Consider the following 15,159-nt stretch of genomic DNA (forward strand, 5'->3'; position numbering starts at 1 on the left):
GTGTGAGACAATACAAGAAAGTATGGAGGAGAAATCAGCAAGTTAATCCCATCAGATATTAACTGAAGTGGTAAGGGTGTGGCTGGAAAAGGTGGGAATTGGGGCATGACTTTGGGAATATATTTGTATCTAGAGAGTGGAGTTTCTCTCTCTGCTTCTTTGTTACCATAATGTGATCTGCTTCCCTCTGCCACAAACTCTGCCATGATGTTCAGCCTCACCTGAGCCCTGAGGAATGGAGTTGGCCTTCTACGGACTAACACCTCTGAAACTGTGAGCCCTCAAATAAACTCATCTACCACTACAGTTGTTCTTGTCAGATCCTTTATTCACAGCATCAAAGAAGCTGACTAAAACACCAGTGGATTTACTTTATTCTTGAACTTGGGAAGATCATAAAATGGGTTTCATCAGATAAACCAAGTAGGGAAGTCCTGATTCTCCCTAGAACTTTCCATCATTTCAACATTATTGCCTGGCTACCTCCAAAATACTAGATATTCTTCTTACTTGAGGTATGAGGATGAAGAAGGGATGCTCTGTGAGTACAAAGAATCTCAACATCCAGAAAAAAAATAACTCTTAGTGTACAGGGATAGGTGAGAATGGTGTGACCCGTAACATAGTCTGTGTTGAAATGAATTGCTATTCCTTCACAAATGATTCACAAGTTGTAAAAATGTGAAGTCATAATATGTCCATTCAACTCCAAAAAACATTCAGTCATGGGTAATGATAGATATATACTGCCTTGGATTCAGGAATACTTTGGGGTTTGACTACAAGGAGAGTCAGAGAATTACCAAGGACACTCAGAAGAGTGGAAAATCATGAAGGAAGTCCAGACAACATCACTGATGTCTGGAATTACGCAGGAAGCTGGGAGTCAGGGAGCGGATGCCAGCAAAGGGAGATGGACAAGATTGGCAGATTCTGAAGGTCAAGAGGAACTGAAGACAATTCCAATTCTGTACAATATCCAATCTCCCCAGGTTTCTAAGTCCAATATTCAGAGATAAGAAAAAGATTTTCAAAAGTATTGTTCTTAACTACTGGATCTTTACAACTACACAGTCCAGGGGGAAATCAAATACAAAGCCCTTCCTTTTCTATGCTAGAATGTGATGCAGGGGGGATTAGCAACAAAACACAATTTAGAAACTACTTTGTATGAATTTTAGAGAGAAATGGATTTATTGCCTGGATCCCTAGAATCTGTGCAGAATCTTTTATTAACCATGTCACTAAAAAGTGATCATGAGGCTTGGGTGTGAACAAGGGACTATAATTCTGGAAGATAAGGACTCTGGGAAGATAGAAAAGGTGTGGAGAAAATGAACTGGTGAGTGCAAAGGACAAAGGTTCAACAGCCCTGGCAACAATGTGCATTGTTATTGTGTCTTTTAAACAGACTGCTTATTGAGCACAAGTACTGTTACAGGATTTTATATAATTAACACACAATGTCTAAAACTCTGTCATTACAGGAAGAGCAAAGCTTCATACTGACTAGCTGGTTGTTTCATGCAGCTGTAACAAGAGGACGTGTTCTTGAACCAATTGCCTGCTGTTCTCCAAAATACACACTTATGCCCCCACATTGGGCCATGCTTGGATTTTTATTCTGAAGCTCTAAATGAAGATGAAAGGTATACTTTCAGATATTTCAGAAGAACATTCCATTTGTGCACTTTTAAAGTTACTGAGTTCCTGTTCAGATTTAAGCTCTGCTTGAAAATGCCACAATTTTTTTGAAAGAAATAATTGAAGAATTTATGCTGATCTTGTAAATAAAAGGGAAAATAAAAGGAGAATGGTGGATGTTAGAGGGCGATGGGAGCTAATATTCATCTATCCAATACTTTGTGCCAAACCCTCAGCTAAACAGGTTGTATGCTTTAATTCACCTATTCCTCTGAGAGGGTAAACTATTTTTTGTAGATTTAACAGCGAGGTGCAGATGCATGAATCAATCTCAGTTCTCTGTAGTCCAAAATCTAAGAACATTGATTTATATGATTCTGACACAAATATACATTTACTTTCAAGTGACATTATTTGTGTGTGAGTAGCCATGAGCTATGCATTATAATCTACAAAATACTTTGACAAGGTGATTCTGAATTTCTTTTTATCCGTTTTCATTAGGAAACTATAAATTTAAAAAACATTGTAAGTTACCTACTGATATCCTATAGACAAACATGTGAAAATAGAGGACATTATTTTGATATATTTAATAGTTTTATTTTTTAAGAACTCAGTGGTTACATACATAGAAATGGTGACTATGTTTCAGTTGAAAGTATACGCATGCATGCCTGTTTTATGTAATGAAAAAAAAATAGAAATGAAATGGTACTGAGATAATGAGTGAAGAGCTAGGACACCTGGTTTTGTGAAACCTGGTTTTCATTCTAGAAGGTTCTCTTTCCAGGGTAGCCTTTCAGCTTCACTTAGGGCTGGTCCTGACACTAATTTCCTAAACTTTGTCCTTTTGAACTCTGGAAGTTGAGTATGCACCATGTCTTGGGAAAATCTGCTAATAAGGTGATTGTGAATATTATTTATGAGTAAGATCCAAGTCATATGCCGGGGAGAATGGGGTAGCCAATAACCAACCTATGCACATCTTGCCTCTAACTTTGGAAAGGGCACTCTGTGCTGTGGCCTATGGTCAGTCCTACTGAGGTGTTGCAGTAAGAAAGTGAGAGATGCCACTTGATAAGCAAGGAATTCCTTGTATGATAACAGGGTAGATCAACAAGGGCTAGTGAGGACTCTGCCCCTGATACTCACATGAAAACCACCTGTAGGAGCTGGATGTCTCACTCCATGCGTGTGGCATTCACCAGCAAACCCCGGGCTACCTGCACCTACTGGCTTCCTCAGACCCAACTGAGCCTCTTGGGCCTCACCACAGTGAATACAACTTCCAGGCCACTCATGGTGTGTGTGAACTGTCATCTCTCTCATTTCTGAGAGCAAACCAGTTGGGTGGGTAAAGCTTCATTTAGAATCTATGTCTATGACTTGCTATCTTTGAGAAACTCCCCTAATTTTTCTGAACTGTAAGCACCTCATCTATGAAGATTCTACTCACTTTGTTTTGAGAAGCAAACAAGATAAAATGTAAGAAAATGTTTAAAAGATGAAGCATTGTATAAAAGTTTATTTTAGCATTTTTGTAATGTATAAGATCAAGGAACCAAGTGTAATTTAAATATAGATGGTGTAAAGTCCTTATTCAGAGTTGCAATTCCCTCACCTACTAGCTATGTGACTTAGCTTCCATGTTTCAATTTCTCTGTTTATAAAATATAAACAATAGGAGCTGGGTCGGGGGCTCAGCAGTAGAGTGCTCACCTAGCATGTGTGAGGCACTGGGTTCGATTCTCAGCACCACATAAAAATAAGTAAATAATACAAAGATATTGTGTCCATCTACAAATAAAAAAATTTAAAAAAACAATAATATCTGTTATATAAATAATAATATATGTAATAAAGCATTTTGATGAGAATTAAACGAGTTTTACAAGATGTCTAATATATATCAAGTGGTTAATAATGGTAATGATAAATATTTTTTCTTTGGCTTGACTAATGGTTACTAAATTTTATCTCCCCTGGGAGATAAAATTTACATATTAGGTCAAGTTCAAACTAAATTACTAAACTATACTGCAGAATGAAAGAAAGACAACCATTCCTATCATTTTATCTATCTGAAAATATATTTATTATTTTTGGATACCAAATTAAACTGGAAAGTAAAGGAAGACTAGATTGAGGGGGGATTGTAAACCTTTATGAATGCTTGATTCACAAAAACTTGAACTTAGATCTTTATGTTATGATGAGCACAAGTGGTGCTTAGCAAGCTCATGGAAATTGAACACCTGATGATGAAATTCTTCTAGGGGAAATCTTTGCAAAACTATTAAGCCATTAGTTTATCTCAGCAAAAAGCCTTTCTTTTGCTTCACCTGAGCCACAAAACTGAAGTCTTTCTATGACAGTTCTGATGTTAATTTTACTTAGTTAGACTGAATTTTAATGTGAAATTTGATGATAAAATGTTTTGTGATTCATCCTTTTTTTTTCAACCATTAGCTAACTTGACTCTAATACAATTTTAATGAGTTAAGTATGAAGTCATCGGTTAATCACTAGTAATAAATACTGTTTAACAATGTCACACTTTATTATTACAAATAAAAAACAATTTTCCCTGTAAATGTATTAGACTCTGATAGTTGTTAATAATATAGTTCTAAAAAACCTTATCTTTTATGCTTATGTCTTTTTAATGACAATTTTAGTATCAGTCTCATATTTTTAGATATCAAGTAACTTTCTGGTTTTTTTTCTCCATATTTGGTAAAAAGATTCTATTATAATAATTACTTGGGGGAATATTCTTTCAATATTATTCATATGATGGGATTGTTAAAAATCATTACAATGAAAGAATGGTAATGTACATTCCTGTCTAGCCAAACAAAAAGTAGAAATTGAGAGCAAATATATTTAACATTTAAATATTCTTTGATCAGCAGCCATAATGAGAAAATAATGAGGCTTAATACAGGAAAATGGTCAAATTTATCCATATTATCACAAGGCGCAGTGGCTATTCTTTGAACTAAAAGACCTTAGCAATCACCTAATCCAAAATACTCATTTAACAGATAAGAGCCAGGGAGGTAAAATGTAATTTTGTACTAATCTGTAAATTTAAAATCATGGATGCAAAAAGGACAAACTATTATTGACATCATGGTCCATGACAAACAAGCAGGAATTTTTTGGGAAAAAAAACCTAAAACCTTCTATGCATGGTAATGGAAAGATGAATTATAGTTTTCAAGTGGGGATGAGGCAGCGTTACCTTTTACCTAGTAAGCATGACCATCATCTGTTTTATTTAATTATAGGGTGCACTAGACATGACATCAACCTGCTGCTTCCTCAGTTTCAGTGAGTCCCCCCATGTCTCTGACAATGCTGGCATCTCTCTGAGCAGAATGTGATTCAACTTTCGTGTCTATTAAAGACTTAGGAGACTCAAGTGCCGCCATCTACTTTAATTCCAGAGAGTTCTTTCCCAACATGGAGGGGAAAGATGGCAGTGCTGTTTCATATGCTTCAACCAGTAGTCTCCAACCCAACACAATCCTGAGGAATTTTTAGGATATTTTGACTCTGTACAATTTTCACTTCATGTAATAACTTTAGAACTTAATCTCAGACTAATACTTGAATCCAACGTATGTCACGATATAGATTGTTAGCAAGAGACTATCTGCATTTTGTGCTCAAGAAGCACAGCCCATTTGATCTGGAGAAAGGAGAAGTAATAAGCTATGAGAGCTGTTTTATAAATAATGGAATAATAATGATCTACTTGATGTGTACCACTTCCTTGGCGAGAGGCCAATATGACTGAACAGTGAAAGATGCTGGCAGCATTCTCTGTGTTGAGCTACCTGGGGTGGGGTCCCTCCTCCAGCGGGAGAAATAGCACTTCCTTGAGGCCTCTAGTTCCTCTCTGTAGGAATGCCTCTTCCCAGGCAGCTCACATACATTCAAAATACTGATAGCACCTCCCCTGAGCAACAGTCCCCAAACTATCTTCCTCGCCTTCTCCATTTTATTCTTTTTTTTTTTTTTTTGTATCAGGGATTGAACCCAGGGGTGCTTAATCACTGAGCCACATTCCAAGCCCTTTTCATCTTTTATTTAGAGACAGGGTCTCATTAAGTTGCTTAGGGCCTTGCTATGTTACTGAGGGTGGCCTTGAACTTCCAATCCTCCTGCCTCAGCCTCCTGAGTAAGTGGGATTACAGGTGTGTGCCACCACACTGGCCTTCTTCACCAAACCATTCTCAAGTTCCTATGGTAGACACAGAAAGAGGAGGGAGCATGCAGAACCCAACCTGATGTGGCCAGTTGTGACTGTGGCTGATAAGGGCTCAGAGATTGTGAACTTCACATTGTTGCCTTCTGCAGGAAGTTTTCCTTGCTCTAGTGCTACCCAGAGATAGTATAGCCTGACTGTGTTACTGGCTAGCTTCCAGAAGTGCCTCAACAAGGGCCTGATTTAACATGATAGGTGCATAAAATGCTTAAAGACAAATAAAACAACAATGACAATGACAACAAAATGGCTATGTTATAATCATCTATGTTTATGAACATATTCTCAAAGAAAAACTGAAGCTAGAGCAATAATTCCCTTGCTTTTGATTACTGACTTTAGGAAAAAACTCTCAATTTATTAGAATTATAAAAACTATTTTTGAAAAAATGGCATCGATATAGAACTCTGACATCAAAGCAAATAATTCCTTGTTACTTGTAAAGTTCTATCTGCAATTGAACCAACTTAAACCTCTGGGTGCCTAAAACATTATTTATTTAGGACCAGAAGATTTCCTAAGCAAGGTAGTATATGAGATGGAACAATTACTAGTAAAAGTCTATTTAATTATAGGGTCAACTTTTCTTCCCTCCAGAATAAGTTAGAGGGTTTTTTTTTTTTTTTTTCCAGTTGAAAAGATGCTTTGGGGTGGCGGAGGGTGATCAGGACATAGAACAAAGGTTGACTCTTATGAGAATGAGCCAGAAGTGGCCAGGAGCTTCCAGGCATGAAAGGTGACCTCTAACTTCATGGAAGGGGGTGGATGAGTGGCGTCTAGATCTGGACAGGATGGTGGTGGTGAGCAGGGAGATTGAACATGACACTTCATTTTGTTTGATAGCATTTTGGTATAGAAATGTTTGATGGTTGGCATGGAGAGTGAAAGGAAGCCAAAGGCCTCTCAACTGATCTGCAGTTGACTGGTGATGTTAGGAAAGTAAATCAACAGACCGTTGAGATTTATATCACGTGAGGGGCATATAGGAGGTATGCAGCAATAAACTACACACCATCAGAAAGGCTGATGGAGGCGAAGAACATGTATGTGAATTATGAGAGCCCCCAGTTTATTATGGGCATCTTGGGTGGGGACTCATGTCACAGATGGCCTGATTACTTGTTTTCTCCAGGCTGAAAGAATTGATGCCACAAACTATAAAATTGTCATGGGTCCGCTGGAGGGAAGTTTAAAGATAAATAAGTCATTAGGAAGGAAACAAGAAAAGCAAGCAAGAAAAGAAAATGCTCTGATTAGAGTTAGATAGTGTATACACGCACACCTACACAAATAAATATACACACATACATGCCTATACATACATACACATTTTTACTGATTTGCTTGTCTAACAAATATAGGAAAATACTTTGTAAAGTCTAAAAATGGAGCAAGCTCATAATGTAAAATGTAGCTGCTCTATGGAGAGGCTTGTCTTTACTCTGCTTGGCATTAGCATAGCTTCAACCTAATAGGCCATGTGCCCTTAGAGAATTATCCCACTCCTCAGAGATCTGGTTTCCTCATTTGTAAATGTGATGATTGTTATCTGGGATAATGGATGTAAAAGCACATTAAAAGGTAAAATATTGCCTTACACATTACTATTTCTACTATTATGACCGAAAGTTCCCAACTAAGTTAAGATGACATACACTCTAGATAATTATGACAATGTAACTTTCTTACAAATTACCCTGGAACTGCAAGTCCTTTGGGAGCCACAGAAAAAACTTCTGCAGTCCCAGTTTCATCAATTTTAACAGATTTATGGAATATCAGTAATTCTAAGGAAACACTCTTATTATTCAATGTGGCACATTCTAGCCACAAGAATAAGTTATAGGTTTTTTTCCAAATTGTTTCCATTAGAATTGGTCACTTTCTGTGGTATAACCATAAAAGTACTGGAACAGTTACTAATGCCCAAAGGAGAAGGCTCTTATATATATTCTCAGAAAATACAAGATTTAAAATAGCTAACACTTGCTATAAACCTGTGTTAAGTATTATATACCAATTCTAGAGTGAGACTGCCTAGGTTCAATTCTGTTTCTATTATATAGTACATATAAAAATATCTGCAACTCAGTTTTCTTATCCATAAATGGAGATAATAATACAGGCTCCATTTGGTTTCTGGGAGATTAAATCAGCTAGTACCTGTAAAGTACTTAGAATAACACTTGGCGCGTAATAAGTACACAGTGAATATCCTTCCTTCCCCACCGTTCTGTCTTCTTTATTCATTACTTCTTTATTCCCCTCTAGGTCTCCTCATTAGCTGTCTAGCCAAGATCTCACAACTGGGAAGCTACAAGGCTGACATATTGTTGCAGCCCATAGTTTTGGCCCCTAAGTGGTAATAATTGATATGTCCAAATGATGTTAAGATTTCGAGGTCACCTTTAGCACAGAAAGTCACTGAGTGACTTCACCAACAATGTCCCCTCAGTAACATCTTCTTTTTACATAAATTTTCAAGTTGAGGAAAGGATTTCTTCGTTATGTTTATTTCTAACTAAAGATGTTTTACATGTATGCTGACTTAAAAAAATTTTAAAGTTAGGAACACTTTTCTTGGAAAATTTAGAAAACTACTGAAAAGCATGAAGAAGAGAAGCATTCTTAGGATAGGATATTGAGTGAAAAATCTTCTCTAACCAATTTCCAACTTGTACATCATGACCAATACTCACCATTAACCATGAAATAAATGTGATTTTCCTTTTAGATTAGAAGTTGCAGTGAAGATATTTTGCAGTATTTTCTATACTTTCTGGAATTGCACATAAGTAATGTTTTATAGTAACAGATGTGTGACATCATATGAAAAACTTGTAAAACCTTTACATGAAAATCACATCTGCCAGTCCCTGCTATCATTTTAGCTATAGCTCTATGGTCTGCTTCTCTTTCTGTGCCAGAGGAGGCAGCTTTGAATGAAAGCTGTCCCAGGAAATTGTGTCTTCTGGACTAGCTAGTTAAGCAAATTGTGTAACTGCCATTAAAACCAAAATGTACCCAGCAGACATAATTTCACAAAAGAGGAGAAAAAAACACATTTGTACAAAAGTCACAGCTGTTCAACTCTACATTTTGCACTTTTTGCATTCAATTTCTTTTCTTTCTTTATGAACAGTGACAGTTACATTTCTAGTTAGCAGCTTTAGGACTTCTTAATACATTGCTAAGTGCTGTACTTCATAGATCTGGTGTCCTTCAGGAAAAATTGGGCTAAGTTCTCTCTGCTGCTACATGGAGTAAAAACTTGGTTCATCTGCAGATGAAATAATAGGAGATGTTGAGTAGGCTCATTGTCCTCTAAAATCCAGAGTTGTGTGGCTGCATCTGCTGCTGCAAACAAGTGTCCACATTCCTGTGTAGGTTTATATCATAAAGATTTCTTTTCTTTCAGGTCTTGCTCCCAGTGACCATCTTGCCCAGGTCTACTCTAAAGTATCCAGCATGGCCCTGGTGACCTATGATGCTGGGTCAGGAGCTCATCACACAGGATGTGTGGGCAGCATGTCCTCCCACTGTTGGGCATCTGGTTTGGAACTGAACGAATAGGGAAGGGATCAGTGAGGAGATGTTCTTGAAGGAGTCCTCATTCATCCCCAATGATAAGTCTCAAAGGCTTTGTTGGACCATTATGATACATACTGAATTTATGGGAGTTGTTTTGAGCCAGAATTTGGAATCTGAGCTTTGCAGCCAAACTGCCTGGGTCCTCATTTCATCTCTTTGTCTCAAAAATGTATGATACTGTTTAAATTACTTCACTTTTTCAGCCAGTAACAATTTACTTTTTTTTTTTTATCACTGTGGAAGATTAGAAATGTTGTAAAGATTATTGAGCACTCAGCCCAGCTCATGGCACATGCTAAGTACTCAATAATGTCAACTATTGTGATGGGTTGATGAGCCAGGTTTTCTGGCTCTCAAATATATTAAATCTATAGTCTTAAAAATCTTAAGAGGGAATTTGCATGGGACAGAATTATGACATAGTAAAGTCAATTACAGTGTTCAAAAGCTGTTCAATCCAGGGTTTTTTAGTTTCTAGCTGTGCAAACCTTTTCTCCTATTGATTGCTAGAATTCCTATCTGCCTGTCTGTGGCTGACAGGAAAATGTATGTTCATGTAGCTGTGCCAGAAGCACAACACTGATTTCAATCTGGCGTGCCTGGTTGATGACAGAGCCCATTTTGTGACTTCTGCTCCTGATTGTTGGTCTGTTTAAAGAGTGCCTGACTGCTAAGGTGGCCCTCTGGAGTCCATGCATATGGCTTATTTTACTATTGGTAGGGAAAGTGGAATGCTTTTCATATCTTGTAAGCAGCACCTCCAATTGCATAAAGGGCTATGTAATTAAATATTAAAAATAATAGCTCTTGGGACTGGGGTTGTGGCTCAGTGGTACAGTGCTTGCCTAGCACTGGGGAGGCCCTGGGTTCGATCCTCAGCACCACATAAAAAACAACAACAAACAAAATAAAGGTTAAATTCTTTAAAAAAAAATAGCTTTACAGAGAAACCACTGTCCATTGTCATTAATAGTGTTAGGGAATTGACATTTTCTTGACAACTAATTTACAATAAGATAATCTTGCTTTGTTAAATTAACTAAATATTAATTTTAAGATTTTATGTATATGATTCCTTAAGATGTTGCCATTAATATCATTACAATAATGAACAACAGAGCTGGAATTGTGGCTCAGTGGCAGAGCCCTTGCCTTGAAAGTATGAAGCACTGGGTTTGATCCTCAGCACCACATCAAAATAAATAAATTAATTAAATAAAGGTATTATGTCCTTTGACAACTAAAAAATAATTATAAAAAAGTAATGAACATCTGTAATGAAGTAATGAAGGTAGGCAGTTTGTGTTTTATGTTTTTGATATCTACATTGGAAAAGTTGATAGAGTAACTTATCTGGAGAAATTCAACATTTTTCTCTATAATAAAAAATAAGAAACTTCGGTGACTTTTTTCCTTTAGCAAAAACCCTCTATGGGCTGAAAGTGATAACCTCTTTGTTTACAAATGAATTCATTTAACTTCCATAAGCAGAACCACTTAATAAATAGCTTGTGAAAAATAGTTTAATCGGGATGAGAATACACAATTTAAACAAAACATGTCAGTATGTATATTCTAATTAAATTGTTTGCCAAATTGTCTTCATTGTGATGGAAAATATTCCTTACTTCAAGTAATGCACACATTATATAGAATAAATTGAAGAATTTTATTTGCCCTGATGAATTTTTCCAAAATGATATTTCTAAGAATACTAGAAAAAACATTCTATTTAATACCATAAAGTTTGAATTATTTATCATTTTTCCCAGTTTTCTTCATGGCCTAACAATACATCTACTTACTGATACCTCATACATCTACTTACTGATATTGGTACACTCTTTGGAATCCTGTACTGGGGATAAAGTCATGGCAGAAAGTAGAGCTGGGTGCAACCAGAAGGGAGAAGACTATTTTGACTCACTATAACCTGTATGTATAACCTTATAATCACTTGAATTCTAAAATTATTAAATATGTCATTCTGATCTAATTATATAAGACATGATTGACTCCAGAATAATTTTCTAAATATAGCTATGATACATGGAAAATGAAGTAGAGAAATATAAATATACATGTAAGCAAAAAAAAGGCAACTATTCAAAACATAATTAGGATAAGAATAAATATTTTTAGGGTTATAGCCAACATCTACTTTAATAATTAGCTATCAGTGTTCTACCAGCTGCAGGTCTTTGGTTGAAGAACATATACCTCAAAGATCAAGAAGGTAGGAGATATAGGTTTCTTCTGTGTGATGTCTCACCCCTCTGACAGATGATGGAGAGAGAAAGGTTGGAGGAGAAAGGATGGAGGAGAAAGGTTAAATACTGTTTCCATAATGGAAATTAGCTTGAGGGAAGCTGAAGACATGGAAAAACAATCTGGAATAAGACAGGGATCAGCAAACTGTGATCCCAGAACAAATCAGGCCAGTTGCCTGCTTTTGTAAATAAAGTTTTATTGGAACATATCCTCACCCATACATGTAAGTGTTACCTATGGTTGGTTTCAAGGTACTAAGGCAGAGTATAGTAGTTGTGAAAGAGGCTACATGGGCCCCTACAATATTTTCTATCTGAATCTTTATGGAGTTTGCCAACATCTGGATGAAGGAAAGGGTTTTAATTAAATGACTCCCAAGATAATGTATTAAAGGTGAGACCTGGTAGGTCACAAACCTCAGTTTTCTCTCCTTTCATGGAACTGTTTTGGATTTCAGATGTAATAGGCTTAGGAACAGTGCAGTGTGATTCAGTGAATTAATACAACAGAATTTATAAAATTAGTGTTGAATTTATTCAGGATCAGCAGCTCTATTGTTATTAAAATATGTAAATATATTAGTTGATTAGCAATTTAGTGGGTCTGAGAGGCCTTATAGATATTTACAAATGATTCTCCTTTGTTTAGAGATATCTCTGTTGCATTTTTATCTTTTTTACCTATGGAGTGTCCAGGTGACATTAGACATTAGCTACCATATAAGAAGATTCCTTGTGGCAGATGAGCCAAATTCACCTCGAGGGTGAATCTGGAAATGATGGACTGTGGTGCCAAAATTGGGGCTTGTCCAAATGAAAATGGTGGGTCAGAGTATTCGAGACAAGTGCTCAGATGGGAGAGGCTCAAGGGCAGGGAGCACATAGGTCTTACTTCTTGGCACATTTTCAATGCAAAAAGAGCTTGATACCTAATAAAAGCTCAGTAATAAAGTTTGACTGTTGTTACAAAAACAATTTAGTAAAAAAGCCATAACCTTTGACCATCTAAATTATTACTGTTACACAGAACATGGTTAGCAAAAACAGAGTTAGATCTTGAAATAGAATGTGAGAAGAGTCTTTTGTGTTCCAACCTCTGCCTTTCCTGGGCTGTTTATTTCCCATAAGGAAGATGCAGACTTTGCTACTCACTTAAATAACTTTAGGAACACAATAGATAGGAATAAAAATATTTTCTCTTTTAAAAGAGGAGATTCTGGAAAAATAAATCCTAAAATTAACTTTTGAAATTTATGGATATTATTTGATTTTCCCAAGAAAAATCTTTATCAATAATTTAGAGCCTAATAGGTTCTTTACTTCCAAGAAAAGGATATGTAGATGGAGATAGTTTGTATTACATAAGGTAAGATTACTACAATGCATCTTCTATTAAGTAACATTAAGGTCCAGTCTACTGAAAGAACACTATTGACTTGAAATGGGGTTTTAAAAGAGAAAAAAGAAAGCCCAAATTTTATCTCTCAAATGGAAACTATGATGCAGTTAATTGGCTTTGAAACCCAGGTTAACAAAATATCTCTTTTGTACAACCACTCAGCTCCCTAAATTTTGATTGCAAAATGAAAGGCATTAATTTGATATCTTTAATTATCACTCATTTAGAGGACAGTGTGAACTACACTTTCTCAATTGGTGTTTTTTGACTCATGAGTCAAAGGAAAGGAATGAGAAATTAACTAGCTGGAGAAGCAAGAAACAGCAAGAGGTGCTAGTAGAATCTTTGTGGATACTTCAAAGTAAGATGAAAGGGAAATAAAGGGGCTGTTAGCCACACATGCTCAATAAATGAAATACTAACACAATTTCACAACATATTAATAACAAGTTAATATCACACTTAGAGACTTACTCAACATAATAAGTGCCATATATGGGATCATCGATCTTTTCCCAGCCATATGGAAGCTCTGAAAAATAAAAAGTTATATCTTTCAGTAAATAAAGTGCAGATATCACCATTTCCTAATAAAAAGTAATATAATTTAATTGTTCATAAATTGCAGAAACGGTCTACTAAAGCAGACTAAAACATTCAGAGTTAGTACCAAATTTCAGACACATATTGTGGAGACTATAAGAAGCATGGATTTGAAAATTGGCAGATAAAATACAGAGCTCTCTTCTCTGCAGATATACTGCTGGGTCTAGCTGTTTTTTCTATGCCAAGCAGTAGGATGGCACGTCATCATATTATCACCATCCAGTGCGACACAGAAGGCAAATCACTTTTCTGAAAGTGCAAACAGATTATTTATTTGTATTGTTAAAGGCACATTTCAGAATAAAGATTGTATTTTCAAAATATATTTCTGAGCATAGCAAATTGTTTCTGATGGCTGAAACAAAGACATTATAAATTCTCAATTGATATCCCACTATTCGAGACAGTTATCTTGCTGTTCACTCCACATGGGTCATGATTTGAATGCTGCCAGCATGTTCTCTGGGGCATATTTTAAAAATAAAGTCTAAAATTGTAAATATACTTTCCTTGACAATATAGCTCACATTTCCTTCTTTTCATGGTTCATTTTAATAGACACAAACATTGAAAATATCAACAGTACTATAAATGCTACTACATGCAAAACTGTGCTGTTTGAAAGCTAGGCTTTACTTCATGATACTGTTTTTCACATACACTGAGCCTGTATAATTAACTGACAAATATGAAGAATGTCATATTTTTCTTGATAGATATTAATTCACACATATATAATTTGAAAACTAAGATACACTGACATGATTAAGTAGTATATTTATAAGTGAAATTTAAAAGTTTTATTATTACCGTAGTAACACATGTCACCATAGACAAAGCACAGTAATCGAAATTAGAATTACATGCAATCCTGCCATCCAGAGATAACTACTGTTCATATTTTTGTGAATATCTTTCAAATAGTTTTTTATGCAAATAATTTTGAAAGGGATATTATTTTTATAGCCAGTATTTCCACTTGACAGAACATTGAGGGCATCTTTCAATGTGAATGAATGCTTGCTGCACAATATCACTTCTGTGTGTGCAGTAGTAGTCTGTGATATGTCTAGAGTCTGTGTAATTCCACAGTCTTCTGGTATTGACCATTTGGGACTTTCTAGTTTTTGTCTGTGTGTATCATCTATGTCAGACACACTAAAACCTAAACCTCTTATTATTTTCCTAATAATTTTGTAGTGACAAACTCCAAGAGGTAGAATTTTGGATTAAAGAGCATATATATACCTTTTCATGGCTTTTGATATGTGTCGCCAGACTGCCAACTTCCCACTTACCAATTTATAGTCTCACTGATGTGTGTACAAATGATTTTTTTCTCTGTAACATTAATTTTTGAATTCAGATT

The 15,159-nt window shown here is 35.8% G+C and overlaps 1 protein-coding gene across 2 annotated transcripts in view; it reads right to left on the reverse strand.

The window, feature by feature from the left end:
• The window catches only part of Magi2 (membrane associated guanylate kinase, WW and PDZ domain containing 2), a 1,291,542-nt gene that overhangs the window by 299,338 nt on the left and 977,045 nt on the right, over positions 1–15,159 (reverse strand). For both annotated transcript variants that reach the window (XM_026384953.2, XM_026384952.2), the window contains exon 7: positions 13,659–13,716. In XM_026384953.2, coding sequence (XP_026240738.1) covers positions 13,659–13,716 — 58 coding nt within the window. The remainder of the gene's footprint in view (positions 1–13,658; positions 13,717–15,159) is intronic.

The sequence above is a fragment of the Urocitellus parryii genome, chromosome 3 (genome assembly GCF_045843805.1).
Source record: "Urocitellus parryii isolate mUroPar1 chromosome 3, mUroPar1.hap1, whole genome shotgun sequence".
Lineage (NCBI taxonomy): Eukaryota > Metazoa > Chordata > Mammalia > Rodentia > Sciuridae > Urocitellus > Urocitellus parryii.